General features: G+C 37.7%; 1 protein-coding gene across 7 annotated transcripts in view; it reads left to right on the plus strand.

Moving 5' to 3' along the window:
- NCOA1 (nuclear receptor coactivator 1) overlaps positions 1-25,695 on the plus strand; it is a 241,529-nt gene that overhangs the window by 194,064 nt on the left and 21,770 nt on the right. For all 7 annotated transcript variants that reach the window (XM_040496199.1, XM_040496198.1, XM_040496201.1 and 4 more), the window contains 6 exons: positions 1,584-1,764; positions 10,195-10,312; positions 11,788-11,956; positions 12,978-13,292; positions 21,979-22,080; positions 23,868-24,270. In XM_040496199.1, the coding sequence (XP_040352133.1) occupies positions 1,584-1,764; positions 10,195-10,312; positions 11,788-11,956; positions 12,978-13,292; positions 21,979-22,080; positions 23,868-24,270 (1,288 nt within the window). The remainder of the gene's footprint in view (positions 1-1,583; positions 1,765-10,194; positions 10,313-11,787; positions 11,957-12,977; positions 13,293-21,978; positions 22,081-23,867; positions 24,271-25,695) is intronic.

Below are 25,695 nucleotides of genomic sequence, written 5' to 3' on the forward strand. Positions count from 1 at the left end.
GATGAGTCCTTTGTTGGTTATATATTTGCAAACTTCTCCATGCTTTGACTTGCCTTTTCTTTCTTTTAATGGTACTTTTGATGAATTGAAGTTCTTCATTTTAATGTAGTCCAATTTGCCAGTCTTTTCCTTTATAATTAGTACTTTTTGCACATGTGTAACAAAATACATGTGCAAAAATGTTCATAGTAGTTTTATTTGTATTAGCCCCAGACTGAAAATACCCATAAATCCATCAGAGTAAGATGGATATATAGTGTGGTATGTTCGTACAATGGGTTCGTTTTCAGCAGTGAAAACCAAATAACTGCTGCTACATGTGACAAGATCTCTGAATCAGAAATGTAATTAATGTTAAGTGGAAGATGTCAGACATTTAAAAAATGCATGTATATAATTCTATTTATGCAGTCTGAAAATATAAATTTTAGTTGTATTACATAGTGAAACCCTGTTTTATGTTGATGAATTATCTCAAAGTAATTCTAATAGAATAATATTGGGAAATAAAGGTCAGTTTCCTCCTATGTATAACCTCATACAGATGTAGGGATACCCTGTCTAGTCTAGAAGATATGTTTCTGGTTTTTTTTTTATAATTAATTTATTTTTTTAATGTTTGTTTATTTTTGAGAGAGAGACACACACAGAGTGTGAGTGGGGGAGGGGCAGAGAGAGAGGGAGACAACAGAATCCGAAGCAGGCTCCAGGCTCTAAGCTGTCAGCACAGAGCCCATTGTAGGGCTCGAACTCAAGAACTGTGAGATCATGACCTGAGCCAAAGTCAGACGCTTAACTGACTGAGCCACCCAGGAGCTCCTAGAATATATGTTTCTTATTTTATTAAATCCTCAAGTGGAAGTGGCCTTCTTAGGATCTTTGAAGCTGATGTGCTATTTATTAAGATATTTCCCAAACTATTTCAAATTATAAAGTTACATCAGTGTGAATTTATTTTTCATTCCATCATATAGTAAGTCATTTTACAAGATTTAAAAAAAAGATGACAGCAAAAATCATCCATGGTCAGCGTAACACAGTACTTTTGATACTTCTTTGCAGTCCAATCTTTTTCCTGTGCGTAAATTTTGTACCCAAATATAGTAGACACATATTATGTGTATATTATCTTATATCTTACACTATATTAATATCATAAGCATCCACATTTTTTCTAGTAGCTCACATAATTTCAGTGAGGCCCCAATCTTCCTGATTATTTCTTCTTTCTTTCCCTCATAGTCACACTTAACTCACAGAGTATAAGGGAGCACCTTTTTTTCTTTTAAAAAAAAAATTTTTTTTTAACGTTTATTTATTTTTGAGACAGAGAGAGAGAGTATGAACGGGGGAGGGTCAGAGAGAAAGGGAGACACAGAATCTGAAACAGGCTCCAGGCTCTGAGCTGTCAGCACAGAGCCCGACACGGGGCTCGAACTCACTGGCTGCGAGATCATGACCTGAGCCGAAGTCAGACACTCAACCAACTGAGCCACTCAGGCGCCCCAGGAGCACCTTTTTTTCTACATTGATTCAGGTAAAGTATAGGATATATTTTCTCTAACTTTGGTTTCCGTTCTTAGTTTACAGCTGACCTTGACCAGTTTGATCAGTTACTACCCACACTGGAGAAGGCAGCCCAGTTGCCAGGCCTGTGTGAGCCGGAGAGGATGGATGGTGCGGTCACCAATGTAACGATCAAATCAGAGACCCTGCCAGCTTCGCTTCAGTCCACCACTGCCAGACCCACTTCCAGGCTGAATAGTATGTGTTGAGGAGAAAACCTCATTTTAAATGTTTAATGATAATATGGGTTAGTGCTTTTGTCTCTCACCATTACCGCACAGACCATTTGTTTGTTGAGAGTAAACTGTCTTTTCTTTTCTTTTTTTTTTAAGTTTATTGATTTATTTTGAGAGAGAGAGTGTGTGTGTACGCAGAGGAGGAGCAGAAAGAGAGAGAGAGAGAGAGAGAGAGAGAGAGAGAGAGAGAGAGAGAGAATCCCAAGCAGGCTTCACGCTGTCGGTGTCGTCATGACATCATGACTGACCTGAAATCCAGTGACATATACTTCACTGACTGAGCCACCAGGCCCCCAGAGAGTGAACTATCTTCTTAGTAATGCCACTGTAAATGATATACAGTTACTTTTAAACATATAAACTTGACTCATCATGTGTATTTTAAATTATGGGATAACTTCTATCCTTTTGTAATTAATGTTGAAGCAAATAATTTTGTGTTCTTACCCAAAATATTCCATAGCAGGACTTTCACAAATATAATATTGAGGTCAAATTGTATTTCCCAAAGTGTCTTCATTGAACACTAGTCCTAGGAGTTGGAAAAAAAAAGGGATTTTGTGCGAAAATCCACTGGGCAGATGGTACATGGCATGGCACGTATGCCATTCCACAGTGCATATTAAAGGTTTTAAAAAGTCCTGTGTTAAAGATACCAGTGTAGATTTCTGTAAAGCATTGACCATACTTTCTTAATTATGGAATTCCTTTTCTCAAGTAATGCATTTTTTCCCATGGAGCACCATTTAGGAGACAGCTGTGTTGAAATAGGTCACTTCTACTCCAGCCCAAGGAGACACTTTGATAGGATAATACTTCATGAAGATAGGGCTGTCAAGTTTTTTTCACCCATCAAATTTTGAAGTTTAACATAACAGTGGTGGTAATTCCATTGTGTCATCTGGAAACTAACCAGCTCACTTTCAAAATTTGCCTGTGTTCCTGACCAGTCTTGTCATTCTTCTGATGGGATCAGGTGTGGGACTCATTTTATTTCAGTTCTACTGCAGCTTTTAGCTGTCATGACACACCTCCTAAAAGTCTGCCAGGATTTCCAGGAAGCTGGAAAGAAAAGTCTTGAGTCATTCCTGACATTTTTGGAAGCAGTTTTTCAGCTGACTAGAGCATTGGTTGTAAGCAGGAGCCCAGATTCAAGTCTCCCGTTCTCCATTTATTAACAGTTATTACTTTGGACAGATAAATTTTTTGAGCTTTATTCTCCTTATCTGTAAAAGGAGAATTAGAATTAGATGAAATGACTCCAAAAGCCTCTTCTAATTGGAACTGAGAGGCTCCAGACTCTGGGATGGCAGACACAGTTGGAGAAACAAGAAGGTGCAAGGCTAAAAGGCAATAAAATGAAAGTCTGCATACTGATTGGTTTGATCCTGGTCCCAATCTCCATCTAATATGGGAGACTGGAGGATTTATCTCAGGAGACACCGAATGACCAGGACAGAGATGACTGGCTATAGCTATGGAAGGAGAGCTCCCTAAAGTGCAAAGATCTTCCTGCCATCTAATATCCAACAGAAGGCTCCCAGGAGACAGGCCTCACGCTTAGCTCTCAAAGTCAGTGTTTTAGAACACTGAACAGACACAGCCAGACATCACCAGGATTTTGAGGGAAGTCTGCAACTTGAAAGAGAGTAAAAGAAACAAACAGAAAAAGAGTATGCGGTAGAGCTATACAATGAGTGCATGGACAAAAAAAAAAAAAAAAAAAAATGCTGAAATTTTTGACAAGATAATTTATCCATAAATAATATGGGAAGAAAAAAGGGGGCAACGAACAAGAAAGAACCTTTGGAAATTAGATATCCAAAAATATTAAATTTCAAGATAAACATTAGAAGACAAAGCTGAGAAAAACTTTAAGAAAGGAAAAAAAAAAAAAGACCAAAAGACAAATAGAAAATTTGGAAGAAAAAGTTAAGATCAACCTAGGAGGGCCAGTAATGGTAGATAAGAATTCCAGAAACAGACAAACAATGAAAGAGGGGGAAAACACGGAAAAGAAGATATTTTCAAACAAATGAACGAAAAATCATATGAAATGACTGTTAGGGAATTGGGGACAAAGGGGTAGTAGGAGAGGTAGATATGGGAGAATTAAGACTTCCTCTGCCATGATGGGAAGTTGGTAATCTGAAATTAAGATATCAAAGAATAGCAGCATACGCATATTTAGAAATAAATAGGTAAGTGCCAAAGAAAACACCTACACAAATCAAGAATGGTTGAGGGGTAAAGCTTAAAACTGCTTTGAGTCATAATAGACCTTTTGGTTCTGACTTTAAAAATGATGTACCTGTATTAATTTGATAAAAATTAAAGATAATACAAATAGAAAGTGTTTTCCAGCTCTCTAGGACTGTGAAAATGGAGTGTTTTTCCTTCATAGTCTGTCCTGAGGCAAATAGCTCTTTCTTCTCTCTTGAGATTTCCTCCCCTGAATATAGCTCCATATATAAAAGTATATAAATAGGCCAGAATCTGTTAAACCTTGTGCTATAGTGTTGGCAAAGGCCAAAAGCATAGAAGGGAAGATACTGAGGTAAACGAGGGCAAGGATGATAGACGCAGACAGCCGGGCTATATGGTTTCAATATAGACAAGAAGGAAAATAAGATTTTAGGAGGCATAAGGCTAAGGAAACAAGTTGGGCAGAATCAAGGATTGAAGAAGGAAAAAGAAGATGGGGAGTCCATCTTTTTATAGGAGCCCATTACTTTGTATGGATATGAAAAACTCTTTAGTCTGTGTCATGACACATCTGTTATACTTACTCTAGGACCCATCCATTTTCTGTAATTATCTTTGTTTTCTCCAAAGTTACTTTCTTTGTTAAATTTTCTATCTCTCTTTCCTGCCACTGACTTTTCTGGAATTTGAGATGTCCATCCATATACACTGACAAAGGCCTAGAATGAACAACCTTGGTAGCTAGAGTGTATCTTTAGCTAACGTGAGAAACCCTTTTGCTCTGGCAGTGAATGTAGGTTCTGATTATAGAAGCCCTATTTCTTTGTTGCTGTTGTGAGAGAGTGGGGCTTGGTGATGGGGAAATCCTCGTGGCAGCCCAGGCACCCACTCTGGGAGATTCCCTGGGCAGAACTCCCACCCTGAGTCATGCACTTACCTCTTTAATCCCAGGGGCAGATGCCAGAGTCCTCTGCACTTGGGGCAGGGCCTGCTGCAGCTGTTCAGTGGCCCAGTCGCCCCTGGCTTGTTCCTGTATTGACCACTGAGCTTGGGGGTGTTCTGGTCTTTTGGGAAAACTCCCCTTCTTGGAGAATCTTCTCTTTCTCCCACTGTAGATTTTTTTAGTTTTGTTAAGGTTTTACCATCAGTCTGTCCCCTCTGTTTTATCTTTCAGAAACTCTGTCGTTCAAGTCAGCTGCCATACTTCTTTTGCCTTTCCTTCAGCTGGAGATTTCTTTTTTCTTTTTTATTTCTTTTGTTATTTCAGAGATAATTTTGGAGGGAAAATAAAATACAAGGATAAATCTGCCACACTGAACCAGAATATTGCCTTAGGTCTCTTTACATATGAGAAAATTAAGATCCAGAGAATGAAAAGAAAGAAAAAATACAGACAAAAACTTGCCTGAAGTTTTCCACTTAGTATATGCAGAATCAGGATTTAAATCTCAGTCTGCCTGGTTTCAAAATATCCTGTCGACATGCACACCACACACCCATGCAGTGTGACCAAGTGATTTAAATAATGTTGTTAGAAATGTACTATCAGAGCACAGCAAGAGACGGTGTAGGAGGGTATTATTGGTCAAAATATGTACAATATGACCTCTTCGGCAGCACCTTCAAAACCTCTGCTACATCCTTTTGATTGTCTTCAGCTCCTTATCCTTTGAGGGTGGATTTAACTCCTGAAATTTTCTGGAGTTATTTGGAGCCAAATTTGTTGATCCAAAAAACAATAATACTTTGTTTTAACCAGAACCAAAATTAGACTAACTATAAGGAGATATATTTTTTTGAGGGACCTGTATACTGTTTTAGATCGATCTAGAAGAATTCCAAAAATATTTGAACACTGACAACTTCATTGGAATAAGTGAATGATCTCGTGAAGTGGTTGATCTTATGTTTGATGGACATACACATTCTGAGATTATTATTTTTTAAAGATCATTAACTTGTAGCACGTTAAAATAATTATATAACTCAAAAAATAATGAGTTTTACATAAAGTACTTTTTCAGTAATTAAAAAATCCATTTTAATTTCCCTTTTACAGAGTATTGTGCCTGTTGGTATCTTTTGCTATTTTATAAAGCTGTAATGTATAATCTTACGTAGAGATAATTTACTACATATGAGAGCGTAACTGAACTAGAAGTTCTAAATAGAATTGCTTGGTCAAAGGATAGATAGATTTTGCCAAATGGCCCTTCTCAGATATTACACCAGTTTACACTCTGAGAATGTTCTTCTTTCTACACATCCTAAGACATCGAGTTTACACACTTTCTCATCTTTGCCAATCTGATGGTTTGGTTTTTTAAAGTATCACAGTATAGCTTTAATCTGTATTGCTTTTTTTGTGTATTAGGTGGATCATTTTTCAGTGATCTGTGATTCAGTGATTTTTCAGTCACGTGGATGTGACCTGTTCATATTCTTTCGCCATTTATCTATTGGATTTTTCCATTTTTATCTTATGATTTATAGGAGGGTTTTTTTTTAACATAAGTTAATCTGTTGTCTACATCACATTTAGCAAAATAAAACACTGCAACTGCTGTGCTTTATTTTTATTTAGAAAAATAAAACACTACAACCAAATGTAACACAAAACTGAGCCAGAAACCTCTTAACCAATGGCTGAGGCAAGTGGCTGACCGTCGGAATCACTAGATAGGGATGGTCTGTTAAAGGAGTAGAATGTGCAAAAGCCGCTGCCATGGTTAGACAATGGTTTCTACCTGTGTGCAGAAATTTTTATTTTTTTTTTTTTTAACATTTTATTCATTTTTGAGAGACACAGTGTGAATGGGGGAGAGGCAGAGAGAGAGGGAGACACAGAATAGAAGCAGGCTCCAGGCTCTGAGCTGTCAGCACGGAACCCAATGTGGAGCTCGAACTCACAGACTGCAAGATCATGACCTGAGCCGAAGTTGGACACTTAACTGACTGCGCCACCCAGGTGCCCCGAGAAATTTTTAAATTTTTTAGTTACATAACTTTTTTGTGGCTAATGGATATATAAAGCTTTCCTCTTAACCAGACTAGAAATGGAGAAAATATGATGTTGAGCCCTTTGCAAGGATGATAAGAAAGATTAATAGCTTGATCAAGGATGGGGCACTTGGGTGGCTCAGTAAGTTAAGCATCTGACTCTTGGTTTTGGCTCAGGTCATGATCTCATGATTTGTGAGATCGAGCCCCACATCAGGCTCTGCACTGACAGCATGGAGCCTGCTTGGGATTCCCTCTCTCTTCTCTCTGTGCCCCTCTCCCCCTGACATGCACTCGCACTTACCCTCCTCTCTCTCTCTCTCTCTCTCTCTCTCTCAAAATAAACAAACATTAAAAAAAAAAAAATAGCTTGATCAGGGATCCCTAAGAGCTTGTTTTCTACCCCCGCTTCATCTGTCCCTCTCCAACACAGAGATGCATTGATACTTCCCTCTACAAATTACTTTGCCTGTCTTGTGTTACATATGTACATACTCGTGTTTGTGATAGGGACACAAATATGACCAAAAATAGTAGATTTATTCCCTGGACGAACAAAGATAACTTGTGTTTTTCTTTTTTCTTTTTTTTAACGTTTGTTTATTTTTGAGAGAGCAAGTACGGGAGGGGCAGAGGGTGGGGGGGATGGAGGATCCAAAGCAGGTTCTGTGCTGACGGCAGTAAGACTGGTGCGGGGCGCAAACTCACGAACCATGAGATCATGAACTGATCGTTGATCAACGAACTCGAATGCTCAACCTACTAAGCCACCCAAGGGCCCATATTTGTGTATTTTTTAAAACATTCCAGCAAATCCTCAAATTTTTTGTAAAAATAAATTTCTAAAGGAAATCTTAAAAGGTCGAGGTAACTTTTAGAATAAAAACCAACTTTTAAGCATAAAGCCTATGCAAACAAAACTTTTACTTGAATCAAAGTTTGATTTGTTTGGGTTTATCTTCCTAGTCATCAAACTTACCACATGCATCTTACTTCATTTTGAGAAATTTTATCTAGCTTATTGATATTTTCCTCACCAGGACACCAATGAGGTATTACTACTCATTACCTCATTACCAATGAGGTCCTATTACTGAGTCAAATAAACTATCTTATAATATTCAGTATTGATGGTAGATAGCCATATAAATTTTCTTTGACTCTTAAATATAATTAATTTTGTCTAGGTTAGATTTCTGAAATAGAATAGGACTGAGGAATTAATGTGTGGAATAGAGCAGTGGGACAGCTTTAGATAATCTTCTTTGACTAACTTCCTGATTTAAATAATGATAGGAATTAAGTGATTACTTTCCCATCATCATTTGTGGTTGGTGTTGTTTGGTGGTTTTTATTTGTTTTGTTTTTCGGAATCTACAGAATTTAATTTTTCTATCATTTGTCATGACAGACAAGACAAATTTAATTGAAAGCTATAATTATTTGTATTTAGAAGTGAATGTGTTTTGGGGCGCCTGGGTGGCTCAGTCAGATGAGTGTCTGACTTCGGCTTAGGTCATGATCTCATGGTTCCTGGGTTCAAGCCTCACATTGGGCTCTGTGCTGGCAGTGTGGAGCCTGCTTGGGATTCTTTCTCTCCCTCTCTCTCTCTCTCTGCCCCTCCCCGACTTGCACTCTTTCTCTAAATAAATAAATACGCTTAAAAAAAAACAACCTCCAACGCATTTTTAGTTGGGTTTTTAAAAATTATACTAGTTTTCTCAGGCTGCTATAATAAAATACCACAGACCAGGTGGCTTAAACAACAGAATTTAATTTTCTTACAGATCTGGAGGCTAGAAGTCCAAGGTGAAGGGGGTTGGCAGGTTTGGTTTCTTCCGAGGCCTCTCCTGGGCTTGTGGATGGCTGCCTCCTTGCAGTGGCCTTGTGATCATCCCTCTGTCTGTGTTTTGTCTGTGTCCTAATCTCCTCTTCTTATAAGAACACCAGTCATCTTGAATTAGAGCCCACCCTAACTTCCCTGCCCATCTCTGAAGACCCTGTCTCCACATACAGTCACATTCTGAGCTACTAGGAGTTAGACCTTCTCATATGAATTTTGGGGGAATACAGTTCAGCCCATAACAATGATTAATTAATATATGTCCATTTCAGAAATTACAAATAACCATTAGAAGCACTAAAAGAAAATAAAAGTCATCCTTAATCTCACAACCTAAAATCTACCAAAGATAAACTCCTTTCCAGAATTTTTTTCTACTCATATATACTAAATAATTTGTAAAACCAGAATCATTCTGCACATAATATCTTGGTTTATAGGGTCATTTTCTTTTTCATTTAGTTGGACACTGTAACTATCCAAACCAGGGTTCATTAAACATTCCCTGAGTTTCTGGAATTCAGGTTATTTACAATTTTTCATAGAATAAACAGTACAGAAATGATCAAGTTTTGAAAAGAAAATGCCTAACCAAAACTTTCTAAAATGCATATACTATTTTCTTCCATTACAAGATATAATTTGATGTCTTTTTTCATTTGTCATTGTTATAAGCATCAGTCGTTATACTGTTATTATACAGATGTATTCTTAGTTAACAGCTACAGAGCTTTGCCCATTTTCTAAACAACCCCAGACTGCTGTGCCCTATAGTTTCTGTTACTGCCTTTTATAGAACATCTTTTGTTTGCCACTCTCATTTCATGATAACACTGTCCCTACCTATAGTGTATTATACTGCCCTGTAGACTGAAAAAGCAGTTAACCAAAATTGTTATAATTATCTTTAAAGAAAATAATTTCTGGGGTGCCTGGCTGTCTCGGTCAGTGGAGCATGCAACTCTTGATCTCAGTCAGGGCTGTGAGTTCGAGCCCCATGTTGGGTATAGCTATTACTTAAAAATTAAAGAAATAAAAAAGAAAACAGTTAAAAAGAAATAAAAGAGATAATTTTTGGCAAAATTCTGAGTGATTCTCCTATGATAACGTCAACTTACGTGCAGGCCTTTTTACATCAGATTGTCTTTGATTCAGAGACTTTTTCTTTCTCACTGGTTATTATGTGGCCACATTCTAGATAGTTTAAGTTTCTGAATAAGGGACCTTTGTATCATTGAAATAATATTTTATAGGGGAAATCTCATTCTATTACACAATATATTACTTCTGAAAAATACTGTCTTTTTATCTTCCACTGTGATCCTGACTTCTTGCTTTTTCCAGGATTACCGGAGCTGGAATTGGAAGCAATTGATAACCAGTTTGGACAGCCAGGAACAGGTGATCAGATTCCATGGGCAAATAATACAGTGACTACCGTAAATCAGAATAAACCAGAAGAGTGAGTAACACATTTCCTACTTTAAAAAACATCAGATCCTTGGGGTGCCTGGGTGGCTCAGTTGGTTAAGTGTCCCAACTTCGGCTCAGGTCACGATCTCGCGGTTTGTGAATTTGAGCCCTGTGTTGGGCTCTGGGCTGACAGCTCAGAGCCTGGAGCCTACTTTGGATTCCGTGTCTCCCTCTCTCTCTGCTCCTTCCCTGCTCGCTCGCTCTCTCTCAAAAATAAATAAACATAAAAAAATTTTTAAAATTAAAAAATTAAAATTATCAGATACCAATTTCAACAAAGGACTACTTTTCCCACACTGGATTCCAGCCTACATTGGTATTTTGTGAGCTAGTAGTAGAAGTGAATGTTTAATGAAAAAAAGGGAATGTAGGAAGACACCAAGTTAAACAGATTTACTTACTGTGTGACTGCAAGGCCGGAATGTATTGTAATTACCAAGCGATTGACATAGTATGCAGTGGTTGTTTTATTTTTCATCTCTTGCTTTGCTTTGATTGATTCGTATACAGTTTCTGAGACCTGTAGATGAAGTGAGCTCAGTATAACAATTATTCTGAAAGCTCTTGAGCTTTTAGTTGTATAATTATTTTGTCCAGAGTTTCTTTTTGGAGCAAGGTGGTTAATAAGAGAAGGTACATTTTACATCTACTTGGTGTCCCATCTTGATTACAATTTAATTGCTTAATTGACATAAGTAGCTCTATTCCAAAACATTAGAGAAGAGTACATTTCATACATAGCAACCAAAGGATGACTAGACAGTATCGAGTGTAGCTTAGAGTTTTAACTATGAACTGCATTCCCACTTACCTTCCCCCAAAAAGAATCCTTAAAATTATGTCATTATATTTGTATTATTAATATTATTTTCTATATATTTCTAAATTTTATGCATCAATTGGCATCCTTTTGGATTAGACTATGTATTTCCTTCATGTAATCAACATTTTTTTGTTGTTGCTTAACACTGAGCATGTTTCTTTTTTCTAGTTTGATTTCTTGGGTAAATGGTCATCATGTCATATTATCAATATGATTTGATCATCTTTGAGAGTTAAGTATAAATAGAATAAATCTTACCATAGGCTGGATGATTTTTTATGAGATTTTGATTGATTTTTATTTTTGATTTTCACCAAAAATTGTTTTTCCTTTCTTAACTATGTTTAGTTAATTTTTTAGGCTAATTCTATAAGCTAACAGGAAGAGTACGGAAGCAAAGTTCAGTGATTGACAAAATAGTGAAAATACATTCCGGCTACATATAGAACACTTATAAGTTTTTTCACATAAGTGTATTCTTTGTGTAAGAATTGGTCGAAAAAGCATCTCAGCAAAGACCTTTCTAGAATAAGATTTGCATATGTGTTCGTATCATATATACATATATATATTTGCATTACTGAGATTGAATACTTATTTGCTGTATCAGTCTTAAACATTTCTATCTTTTGATTCTATAGCCAGTGTATTAGTTCACAATTAGATGAGCTTCTCTGTCCACCAACAACAGTAGAAGGCAGAAATGATGAGAAGGCTCTTCTTGAACAGCTGGTGTCCTTCCTCAGCGGCAAAGATGAAACGGAGCTAGCTGAACTAGATAGAGCTCTGGGGATTGACAAACTTGTCCAGGTATTTATTAAGCTCGGCCTTATATAACTGATACAAATCCTGAGAAGCTAGAAAATTATTTTTAAGCAAGATTTTTCAATACTGTTCTCGCTATGTTTTTTGTGGTTTTATAATTTATTCTTGTGAAAATTCTCAAAATATATAATAGCTAACTAATGAGTTTTTTAAACAAAAAATCATAATAATTACAAATAGTTAGAATTAGAAAGTCTTAGCGTTTCACTATGGAACAGAATCTTAGAAGCTCCCCCTAGAATAGAATCCAACATTATACCATTACTTCTTATTCGAGGACTTAATTTATCCTTCATTCGTGCTAGACCTCAACCTATATATTCCATGATGCTCCAACTTCCAGGCATTTTTCACACTGTGAGGTTAAAAAATCAACATTCTTTTAAGGAGTAGAATATAAGGTATCAGAATGCATAGCCCACAAAAAGGGGAAGTTATGTTTCATAAAATTTTCCTTTCAGTTACATACACCGGGTCACAATTTAAATTAGATTTTTTACAGTGAATAATAGTATAGATTTTGAAAGCCATAGTTATGGCATTCTGTTAGGCCAGCTATGAATTTTTTTCAAATAAGAGAAAAGGATGAACTTTGTATTTGAGATAGAAAAATGCTTAATTAATCCCTCCTTTAGGAATCTAACTCCTCATGGTAAACTATTACAGGTAAAGTGTGTTCTCTCTTAGGCTTTGCAATGTGGTTCTTTGTAAACCTTTTAGCTTTATCTCACTGATTTTAGGGCCTTTTGTTTTAACCATGTTTTTATCTCTTTTCTGAGATTTTAAACATCTCAGTTCATCTGTTACTCCATTTCAAAAGTTAACTTTTCATAAGTGATTCCTTTAAGTAGCAAACTCCTACTAGAGAGCTTCATGACTTCAACATGAATATTTTATAATAAGACGTTCTAGAGGTAAATGGTCTCAGATCCAAGATTATATAGAGAAGCATGTCACGTATTGGCATTAACTTATTTGTCAAATGTTCTGGCTTGCTGTCCAACAGGGAGGTGGATTAGATGTGTTATCAGAGAGATTTCCACCACAACAAGCAACACCACCTTTGATGATGGACGAAAGACCCAACCTTTATTCCCAGCCTTATTCTTCTCCTTCACCTACTGCCAATCTCTCCAGCCCTTTCCAAGGCATGGTCAGGCAAAAACCTTCACTGGGGACTATGCCTGTTCAAGTAACACCTCCCCGAGGCGCTTTTTCACCCAGCATGGGCATGCAGCCCAGACAGACTCTGAACAGACCTCCCGCTGCCCCCAACCAGCTGCGGCTTCAGCTTCAGCAGCGCTTGCAGGGACAGCAGCAGGTGAGCACTCTTTTTTAGCAGGTGATACATTTAAAGGCATGTGCTGGCTCCCTCTCTGAAATAAGAACAGCCTAATTGCTACAAGAAAGGTATTAAGTGGGAGTAGTCCCACAACCTTTATGAAAGACTCAAAAAACTGTCCTTGGTCTGCTAGGATAAAATAAAAAACACGTTCATTCAGCTACAGGCAACTGGCTGATAACAGTACTGTGAGACTTAAAATTTTAAAGCAAGTGGATTTTGTTTTTTGAGACAAAATATTTAGGACGAACGTCATATCATTATTAAATTAATAAAGAGAAATATGTAGCTTAATTTATCAAGTAGAGCATCAAAAGGTACTGTTATGATTGATTGATGGAACAGAAAATGGAATCTTTGTTGTTTGAAGTTGGAGTGATTGAAGCTTAATGATGTTATTATATTAGGAGAGTAGAGTAGAGGAAAGGATAGTTTGGGGGTCTGGGGAGTTGTGGATGAGTTAAATCTTCTGTCTCATGACAGGTAATGGATGGGTGTAATGGCATAAATATTTAAGATTGAATGAGCAGCACATACAGAGATAAGCATCAAGACCAAAAAAGCAAATGGTTAAAAGTATCAGCTCTGGGAAGTGGGACCAGCACTATAGATTGTTACTTCTTCTTATTTATCTTTTTGTATTTTTTTTAACCGTCTGTATGTATTACTTTGGATTTTCTGTAAAGTATTTAAAGCAATTTCCTAGAGTGTTAGAAATTCAGAAAGGAAGAGAAAGAAGGAACTAAATTATATTAGAAAGGCAATATTATATAATGTTATAGGAGTTCTAGATTCAAGTCCTACTTCTGACCTTACTTAGGTGTGTTGGCAATCGAATGATTTACCCTTTTAAAGCCTCTGATTTCTGATTATAGCCATAAAAGGAGACTAATAAGTAACTCCTCTACCTCATCGGCAGTGTGTAGATTAGATGAGTTAGTACATGTAAAGATCTTAACATAGTGCCAGGCATGCAGTAACACTAAACACTAGCTCTTATTATCAAATTATATTCAGTAAATACAATAAGTAATATAAAATGAGTTTCCATTCCACTTAAAAAGAAGGTGATGAAAGGGACAAAGAGAAAGGGAGCTCCAGATGAGATAGGAAAAAATTATTAATGGTAGAATAACAAAACAAAAGGAATACTATTTAAAATTCTAGGGTGGAATAAAGAACTGAAAGAGGAATTAGGGGAAGAGAGGGAAGAAAAGAGAAATCTAGAAAGGAAATAGTAATGTGTTCTGAGTATTAGTTGAAGGTAAACTACCTCTTGCTATAACTTGTCATTATTCAGTAGAGAGCACAAGAATAAGAAATGCTTATTGGTTCACAAAACATGTCATTCGCAAAACATATTTAGGGAGACTACTAGGCACTATGAGGAATACAAAGAATTAAGGAGATACAGGCAACTTTTAGAACTTCCCATCAGCTTGGAGTATTCCAAACATACACAACTGGAAACTTACATAACAGTGCAAGTAGTGATTAAGGGTTAACCCAAAAAGTAGAGGAAAACGTAGGTGTGCTGATTTTCATTTTACAGGGTAGAGTCAGTAAATACTGTTTAAAGGCAAGGGTTCGTTGAGCAAGGCCAGATCAACAGTCTAGGTTAGGTTTGTGGATGGATGAGATAATAATTCGCACGTAGTTTGGGGAAAAAATCACTTTTACTTTGATTTTTTCCTAAAACATCTGATTAGCAGAGGTAGCAATGCAGAGGGTACACATGAAATAAGGGTGCAAATAGACGAATGTGGCTCCTTGTTGCTTCCTTTAAATATCAGGGAGACATGTCCAAAGTTTGGTGGTCTTGGTAACCCAACAGAGTGAAGTATCCATCAAGTTAGAGAAAGTTTTGAGCCCTGAGATATGTCAGTACACAAAACAACCTATAATGCCGTGTAAGACAATACTTTGCTACCAAATGAGCCTCATCATCCAGACCTACTTTCTGGGTTCTGGACCATAAGTTCTTCTGTATAACAGTGGGACATCCCAGTCCACAGTCTGTAAATGCTTGGAGTCTTCTGTGTGAGTTAAGGGCTCTCTGCGAGGTCTGGCCAAGGCTTATCTCAGTCATCGTTTCAGTTAAGATGCTTTCAGCAACATGGAAAGAAAAAACATCAATTCAAAGGAGTGAAACCATTTTTAAAAAGTATTTTGACTCAGATAATGAGATGATACAAAGTAGAGACAGGTTGTGGTGTGGTTACCTCACAGGCTCAAGAATGTTATCCAAGGACCTGCGTTCTTTCTATCTTTTTACTCTCTAATCCCTGGCAACTAGAAAAATGGCTCTAGTGGTTACAAATATCACACGCACCTGTGCATCTTTTTCCATAAGCCAAGAAACTTTTTCCAGGTTCTTGCCCTTCTTTCCTCCCTCCCACTCCAAAAAAAGAAAACGGGGGGAAAATTGTTTTTTCACATGTCTGGCCAGCCAGAACTGAGTCACATGTACACCCTTAACCACCTGATGGCAAGGATTGGCTTAGAGCACACAGTTAACCCCTTGTGCATGATTTGGGATAGTCAGCTGAACAGACTCCTAGTTTGTCATTGAGGAGGAAGGGGAGGGTAAATGGCTGTGAGTTGGCAATAACAATACCTGATAAAATCAAGAAATGGAGGTTTATTTAAAGTTGCACGTGTTGGGATCAAATTGGTGAACTGAGATGGAACACTTGCCCTTTCTCCTGCCTAAATTCCATTAGATGACAGGATGTATATTTTAAATGAATAAATTCATATTAGTGCAGAGAAGAAGAAAAACACTAAAAATTGGCACACTATAAATTAAGTGATTCTGAAATAGAAAGCAAACATGAGAAAGAAACAAAATAATCATATATGAACACTACAACTGCTTATGTAGAAAATCCAAGAGAACCTACAGAGGACTTAGAATTAATTGAGAAGTTTCGCAGTGTTTCTAGGAAAAAAAAAAAACAAACCCAAGACATAAAGATTAATAGTAATCCTTTTTACTATCAACAACCAATTAGGAAATATAATTTCAAAATATGTTCGCAATTTATAAAACTTAGAAAATTATTAATCTTAATTGCAAGTTAAAAAAAAGATCCAAGGGGCGCCTGGGTGGCGCAGTCGGTTAAGTGTCCGACTTCAGCCAGGTCACGATCTCGCGGTCCGTGAGTTCGAGCCCCGCGTCGGGCCCTGGGCTGATGGCACAGAGCCTGGAGCCTGTTTCCGATTCTGTGTCTCCCTCTCTCTCTGCCCCTCCCCCGTTCATGCTCTCTCTCTGTCCCAAAAATAAATAAAAACGTTGAAAAAAAAATTTTTTTTTTTTTAATAAAAAAACAAAAGATCCAAACGAAGACATTAGTGACTTGAAAGACTATCATAAAGATGGCAATTTTGGGAGGTGCCTGGGTGGCTCAGTCGGTTAAGTGTCTGACTTTGTCTCAGATCATGATCTTATGGTCCCTGGGTTCGGGCCCACATCAGGCTCTGTGCCGACAGCGCAGAGCCCGGAGCCTGCTTCAGATTCTGTGTCTCCCTCTCTCTCTCTGCCTGTCCCCTACTCGTACTCTGTCTCTCTGTCTCAGAGATGAATGTTAAATTTTTTTAAAGATGACAATTGTTCTGAAATTAATTAAATTCAGTAGAATTCCAGTCAGAATCTCAACATGAAACTTAACAAATAAATGCTAACTTTATTTTAGAAGCATGAGTACGAAATCTTAAAGGAGGATGAACTTGCCTTACCAGATACCAAGATTTAAAACCAAGCTTTGGAACTTAAAACAATGTGGAACTGTCATAGGGATAGACAGTTCTTCCAATTGGAACACAGTAGAGAACCCAGACATACACTCAGATGTATATAAAGATTTTATAAGGGACAGAAGTGGCAATCAGTGGAGAAAGGATGGCCTATAGAATAAATGCTAGTACGTTTGGCCGTCCATGAGGGGAAAAAATTCGATTAGATTCATTATCTCATGCCATGCACAAAAATAAATTCTCGGTATTTTAATGACCTAAATGTGAATATGAGATTTCTATGGCCCTGAAAAAAATGACATAAAGGAAAAGGTTGATTTTTGCATTCCAAGTTTAAAACTTACAAAAGATAACAGGGCGCCTGGGTGGCTCAGTCGGTTAAGCCTCTGACTTCGGCTCAGGTCATGATCTCGTGGTTCGTGGGTTCGAGCCCTGCGTCAGTCTGTGTGTGGACAGCTCAGAGCCTAGAGCCTGCTTCGGAGTCTGTGTCTCTTCAGAGTCTGTGTCTCCCTCTCTCTCTGCCCCTCCCCCAGTCGTGCTCTGTCTCTCTCAGTCTCTCAAAAATAAATAAACATTAAAAAAAAGATACCATAAACAAGGTTAAAAGACAAGCCATAGACTCAGGGAAGATATTTGCAACCCCGTATAACTGACAAAGGATTAGTATCCAGAATATCTCAGATTCATAACATGGTGTTCATGATACACTTATCTCTCTAGATTGAAATCATCTGTTTACTTGTTGGTCATATCCTCTCATGCCTTCTTCCCTCTTGCCAAACACAGGAGATGTAAAACTTCTCATAGGCAGGAATTTAGGACAGTGCCTGATGGTTTGAAAAAAGAAAGGTACAAATTCAGATCTACCTCACAGTTTATTTCTTTTTAATGGATTTTAAGATCAGTTTAAAAACCTATTTCTTGACCTTAACTATATCTCATTGACTGGAATATGGTACACAAAGAGTAAAAAGATTCTAAGATTTTAAATTTTATTATACAGTTATGAATAATCCCTAGTTGGTGGGGTGGGGGGGCAAAGGGAGGAAAAACACCCTAGGAAACTAGTAGAGATGCATTAGTTGATGGGGCGCCTGGGTGGCTCAGTTGGTTAAGCGTCCAACTTCAGCTCAGGTCATGATCTCACAGTCTGTGAGTTCGAGCCCCGTGTCAGGCTCTGGGCTGACAGCTCGGAGCCTGGAGCCTGCTTCGGATTCTGTGTCTCCCTCTCTCTCTGCCCCTCCCCTGCTCATGCTCTGTCTCTCTCTGTCTCAAAAATAAATAAAAACATTAAAAAAAGAAAAGAATTTCTAAAGTTCTATTTTCAGAAAAGGACAACAGCAAAAATGGGTAGACCTGTTGCTTGTAGAAAATGGTATAACATTGGCTGATAAGAGATGTAATTATTCTGTTCTAGTTTTGTTTTCTTCTTCTCCAGCAAGGGTCTTCATACTCCCAAGAAAAGGATAATATGAAAAGGGAGGGGTGCCTGGGTGGCTCAGTCGGTTGAGCATTCAACTTCAGCTCAGGTCATGATCTCACAGCTCGTGAGTTCGAGCCCTGCGTTGGACTCTGCACTGACAGCTCAGAGCCAGGAGCCCACTTCGGATTCTGTGTCTTCCTCTCTCTACCCCTAACCCACTCGCATTCTGTCTCTGTCTCTCTAAAAATAAATAAATATTACAAAAAATTTTTTGAAAAGGGAGTAACAGTTGAGACAGGTAAAGAAATGTGATTACTTAGCCATTTTAAAACAAGTCAAGTCCACTTGTGTTATGTGTTAGGGTACTGAAGAAGGGTATGGATCTGGTAGAAGAACCACTATTGATAATTTTTTATATTATATAGAAAATAGAAGTAACCAGAAAGTAGAACTAAGATCAAAGGGCAGAAAATACAGGGAGGCAAATTTCACCTCTAGAATTCTGACAATGAAAACTGCCTGATGTAAGAATGAGCTTCTTTAAAAGAACTCCTTGTCAAAAATGTACACGGTGGCTGAATCAGGGTTTTAAATCTTGGCACTCTTGAAAGTTTGGGATAGATAATTCTAGTTATAGGACACTTTCCCATTCATTTAAGAACGTTTAGCAGCATCCCTGACCTCTACCCATTAGATGCCAGTAGCAGCCTTTCCCCAAGACAGCCAAAAATGTCTTCAGACATTGCTAAATGTCTCTTGTGGGGCAGCATCATCCCTGATTGGGAACCTCTAGCTAGGTAATCATCTTTTAGTTTTCCTATAGAAGGACTTCTTGGTAAGGCATTGGAAAAAAAAAAAAACATTCAGACAGACAAAATGTCAGCTGGTCTGAACTCTGGGTGTGTGTGTGTGTGTGTGTGTGTGTGTGTGTGTGTGTGTGTGTGAAAGAGGGGGGGGTGTTTTATACATGTGGGTTGAATTTGTACTGTTCCACTGGCCTCAAGCCCCACATTTCCTTTTATAATAGAAGTCTTTTGACCTGGCCTCTGTAGACTTTTGAATTTATGTCCCCAGCTGTAAAGACTACTGACCTCTCTCCACCCACCAACCAAAAGTCAAGATTTCCGAGGAGTTAAAGGATATGGTGATCATTTTGGGAAGACTTCCTTGGCAGAAATAGAGCTTGATCTGCTTGCTAGATAATGGGTAGCATTTTAGTAGGTCAGAGTGAGGCAGCTGTACACTGCATTAGTCAGGTTGTGCACAGAGATGGTCAAGGGGAGGATGGGGAAATGAATAAGAATTATTTCAAGGGCCGAAACAGATCAATTTTGCAGAAAGTGCTTGTAGATTGCAGTAATTTCTTCTACTTCCAAAAATAGCCTGTTTATTTTCCAAGGTAGTAATATATTTCCTAAGGTTGTTTTCTCAATTTTACTACTTCTTAGGCATCTTTCCTCCATCCCCACCCATTGCATTCTCACACTGTCTCACATTCCAAGAATATATAAAGCTGTGAGTTTGGAATCCCAACTCCCACTCCCCCAGCAACGTTACTTGTCTTCATCACTGCGTATTCGTGTATTTTCACCTGTCCTCATTGCTTTGTCTTCTGTTTTTAGACTCGCTGTACTTTCTGCCTCAGGTTAACTCTGCCATCCTCCTGCCAGCTGGCATTCTCATCTTTCAAGGTCCCATTGAGCTCACTCATGCCCTTGGTCCCTCCCTTCACGTCTTCAGCTGAGTTAGTTGTAGACATCCCTGTATACACAAGTACAGCACTTGTGGGTGGCGCCATTCTGTATTGGCCTGTGCCACTCAACAGAGAATTCCTGGAGGAAAGAAATATGCTCACCTCTTTAGCCTTCAAACCTTATGTAGTATCTTGCATACAGTTAGTTTTGTTTTGTTTTGTTTTTTTATAAATCTTCATAAAGTTCATAGTTTATTTAAACGTATGTCTGTGGTCTGTAGAATTTAACAAGTATATAGATTTTTGTACTTAAGAGTCCCTTTGACTTTTAAAACCATAATGTTCATATCTTTATTTTTTAAGCGATTCCAAATGTTTTATCATATTCCACAAATGCCTGAAAATTTTCATTTTAATCCTTATATTCTGTTGAGCTTCCCCCCCCAAAACAGTTTGTTTTCTGACCTAATGGGAGTCAGAAAATTAATGAAACCAGAATTAAGAATTGAGCTGTTTGGAAATGGGTGATTTCATCGCTTTTTACAACAATATGGATTTTCTTACAAAACTTTCTTAGTCTTTCTAGTTTGCATTTAGTATATTGGAATATATTAAATGTATTAAAATGTAAACTATATTGACATGTTAATGTGTTTATTAGTAATTTTTGTTATAAAATGCAATATAAACACAAAATAGTATTGATATTGTTGCTGTTATCTCTCTGAACAGTTTATTCATATCAAATTATTGAGCAAGAAATTCTTTAAGCTATAGATTGTTTATCAGGAAATATCACTTCCAAGGATGCTTGTTTTGTTACCTGATAAAGTTAAGGAATGCCTATGACCTGGAACCCTAAGTCCAATACAGACAGCATCTTCCAAACTAGCGTTCCATGCAAGATTGCTCTGTAGTCATGTTAATGGCTACGTGTCAGGAAAAAAGGTTTCTGAGAACAAGTTGCATAGTATAACGCCCTCTTGAAGATCCATAGCGTGCTTTGGTCAATTAAAGGCTCATAGAATTACTGCAGTAAAGAAATCTGTTTCACCTTGTGTAACCCATCATTTCCAATACTTAATACAGCACAGCATGCTATTTTCCTGGCACATCTATTAATATCCTGCAGAACAGTGTTCTTTAGAACACCAATTTGGGAAATGCTGGTCTAAAGTAATTACTTCTTCTAGTTAAATAAATAGTCTATTTTCTCAAACCATTTGTTTCTTACATAATTCTCTTCAGTGAATGAAATCATGTTGGATTTCCCCAAATATGTACCCATCCGACAGTCTTCAAATGAGAAGTGCCTCAACTTTTCCATTCGTCTTCCAAACTTTTATAAATGTGCCCTCTTATATACTTACTTTTATATTTACAAGTGTTTAAGACCAAGGGCTGATGTTTCTTTTCTCTCCATTATTGTACTTGACTGAAATAATTAAGTATTAGCGTGTTTTAAAAAGTACGCTGTATGTACGATATGTGTATATACCTATTTGCATATATATATGTGTGTGTGTGTATATATATATATATATATATATGTACATGAATATGGATTCTGCTTTTAAATGCTTTGTCATATTTGGTGTTCTGTAGACAAGAAGTATTTGATAAATGTTAGGAATTGCCAGCCTTTTGGCAAATAAACATGGGAAATAATCTTACTAAACCTGTAATACTAAAACTTGTTAGTAATCAATGAAAAGTTTGTGTCACTCTGTGAGGGCCAAAGTATATGTTTGCATATAGAAATATGATATCTCATTGTTTACATTTTTCTCTAGTTGATACACCAAAATCGGCAAGCTATCTTAAACCAGTTTGCAGCAAACACTCCCGTTGGCATCAATATGAGATCAGGCATGCAGCAGCAGATTACACCTCAGGTACTGTGAGAAAACCAGGCATTGTTAGTACTCCTCCAGCCCAAGCTGTGTTTCTCCAAGTGTTGACTGGCGTGTCTGAAATGGTCTGTGAATTGATCTTCTTATGTAGTAGTCCAGCTTTCTTCTAGAATGAATTTATAATCGACTTGTGATACCCCTTACTGATATTTGATCTGAAGCCAAGGGTTCCCTGTTTGGTTTTATTGGTATTGTTGTCACTGCTATTAGATACCCGATGAATAAGTAGAAAACTCTTACTGCTATCCCAAATAATACCAGTAATAAGAAGCCTAGATAAGAATCTGTGTGAATGGTAGCTGAAACCTGATCAAAACTCAGTTACATTGCTGAGTTATCTTACCTACCTTGTGTTCGCTGCTCAGTCCGAGCATCAGCATTTTCTATTTATTTTTCATTTGTTTTAACAATCCTTGGATATGAACTCCGAGTCACTGGAACTTTAAACATAAAAAGAATTGGGTAGCCTTCTGAGTCTTGTCTAGTACTCACTCCCTGCTTAACTTCCACACATACTTTAATATTTTTGCTTCAACCACTTTTTTTATGTTTCCTTAACCAAGGTGGCACACAAATTTGGGAGATGAGGAATTTTAGAGAGGATTCAAACAACTTTTCTTTTCTCCATGAAATGCACCTAGATGGATTTGGGCAAATACAGGAAGCTAACTGTTAACCAAAAGGATAAATACTGACAGAAACTACTGTTAAGCAGCAGACATTGGTGTCTTCATGGATCCATACTTGGGTTTCTCTGTTTTAAGAAACATCAGTGATTAGGTCATACGAGGTTAATTAGGTTATAAGGAAAGAAGACCCCTCTTTTGGAATTCACATAAAGATGATTTGTGTCAGAAAGTCATATGTCACAGTTTCTTCTAGATTGGACTATATCTGGTTGGCAAGTTTAATTTTAAAGGAGCTATATGCTCTAACCTGATCCTCAGTCTGAATTGAAATTTTCTGAGGAAGGCTTTATTGACATGCCATATTGCTTTACGGGTTAGACCAAAAAGTGATTTTAGCCTACTTTTATGGCTTCTTTTATCATTCCTACTATTACAGCTATTAAAATATGTACTCCAATGCCTCGAGCAGTCTTTACTGCAACAATGATATAAAATAGCTGGTTCCATTTATTTCTGTTTATTATTTTATTTCTAATGAATTATTTTCTTTTTAAGTAACAATTTATTTGGCACTGGATCCTGGATATCTGATTCTTCCTTTTTAAACAGTATTTGTAGGTTTTTCTAGTTGTAAAGGTAATGCATGTTCATTATAAATAATTTGGAAAATATAGGAAATATGAAGAAAATTAAAATCAACTATAATCACATTTTATTCATGAAAGTGGAATAACTGATCTTAGTGCAAAAAGGCAGGGGCACACCTGGGTGGCTCAATCAGTTGAGTGTTTTGACTCTTGATTTCAGCTCAGGTCATGATCGCATGTGGTTCGTGGGATCGAGCCCCATGTCAGGCTCTGCCCTGGTGGCACGGGGCTTGCTTGGGATTTTTCTCTCTCTCCCTCAAAATGAATAAGTAAACATTAAAAAGGGAGGGGACTAAGAAACACAGTAAATTTGGGGGAAATGAAAAAGAAAAAAAGTCTCGTAACAACCTAAAGTCAGATAAGATCGAAGTCATAGTGATAATTGCTACATATTTTGTTGTCCCAAGCTACTAGGCTTTATCCTGTAAGCTTTCCAAAATAGGTGGCGACGATAACAATATTAATAAGTGAGGATTTGTTTTCTCCTTTGCAGCCACCCCTGAACGCCCAAATGTTGGCACAGCGCCAGCGGGAGTTGTACAGCCAACAGCACCGACAGAGGCAGCTAATACAGCAGCAAAGAGCCATGCTCATGAGGCAACAAAGCTTTGGGAACAACCTCCCTCCCTCATCTGGACTGCCAGTTCAAATGGGGAACCCCCGTCTTCCTCAGGGTGCTCCGCAGCAATTTCCCTACCCACCAAACTATGGTACAAATCCAGGAACCCCACCTGCTTCTACCAGCCCGTTTTCACAACTGGCAGCAAATCCCGAGTCAACCTTGGCCAACCGCAACAGCATGGTGAACAGAGGCATGACAGGAAACATGGGAGGACAGTTTGGCACTGGAATCAATCCTCAGATGCAGCAGAATGTCTTCCAGTATCCAGGATCAGGTATGAGGATTACACCTCTATGCTGCTTTATTACGTACACGTACAGGCTCACTGACGGTGAGGCAGTGAGCTGAAGAAGAAAGACGCTGACCTGGGAGTCAGGAGATCCAGGCTTCAGACTCCTCTCTTGCCACTAATGGCTCATTGAGGCTCGTTGAAAGCTAAGATGATTAATGACACGATCCAGAAGGACCTGTCTGATTCTAACATTTTTAACATTTTGTCTGCAAAGCATATTCTTTTATTTTCTTACTTTCTGTCACGGGTCCTTGTGAGAATCTCATGAGAGTCCACTTCAGACAGTGAGTTGAAGTACATTAACTCAAAATTTGCCTACAGTGTTTTCCTTATGTTGGAGATTTGGGTCTTTTGATAGTTTATATAGGGATAACACATCTTTACAAAGTGTCTCAGACTTCTCATTGGAGCACTCTTAGCTGTTTAAGTTACAAGCTATTCCTCTGGAATATCAGGAACTTTCTGGCTTTCAGAAGGTTTTTTCCTTTTTAAGCTTTTGTTTGCATTGTCTCCCTTCTATTCTCTTTGTCCTAGGGGATGATGTCCCTTTAAATTTTACTTCTGTCGCTTTCAGATTCTTTTTTTTTTTTAATTTCTTTTTAATTGTTTTACATTTATTTATTTTTGAGAGACAGAGACAGAGCATGAGCAGGGGAGGGGCAGAGAGAGAGGGAGACACAGAATCGGAAGCAGGCTCCAGGCTCTGAGCTATCAGCACAGAGCCCGACGCAGGGCTTGAACCCACGGACCGCGAGATCATGACCTGAGCCGAAGTCGGACGCTTAACCGACTGAGCCACCCAGGTGCCCCTGTCGCTTTCAGATTCTAATGGGTAGTGGCAATAAAACACATTTGTTTAATCCATGATATTTAATCAAACTTTGATGCAAATTTAACAGCAAATTCCTGGGGAAAAATTGAAACAAATCCCTTCATTTTATAAGTGAAAGAAAAAGTAAATTTTAAGGCAGCCTAAAAATGAATTTCCATGAGAAGGCTGCTATTTGACTTGAATAAAATGTTGAGGTTCTATAGAGATTTCTTACATGGCAATATGCTTATCAACTTTGACAGCCAAATCAATGTAGACTTTCATTCTGGTGGCAACAAGTACTAAAATCCTGTGACTATCAAATTAAGTTATCTAGGGAGACTTGTGTCAGACAGCACCAGAATTCTCTAAAACCTTTTACTCAAAATTATGTCACATCAGTTCCTTTGTCCTCAGCACAATGAAGTCATCTTTGGCTGGCTTATATCACTGACAATATCTGTATGGGCAAGAAAAGGATTATAAATCCATATCCTAATTATAATATCGTCTGAACCTTTTGAAGGCCACTTTCATGTGTCTTACGATTTCTGCATGCAAAGAACTTGACAAGGCTTTTTCACTTTATTCTAGCC

The sequence above is a fragment of the Herpailurus yagouaroundi genome, unplaced genomic scaffold (genome assembly GCF_014898765.1).
Source record: "Herpailurus yagouaroundi ecotype Mexico unplaced genomic scaffold, PumYag 188, whole genome shotgun sequence".
NCBI classification, from domain to species: domain Eukaryota; kingdom Metazoa; phylum Chordata; class Mammalia; order Carnivora; family Felidae; genus Herpailurus; species Herpailurus yagouaroundi.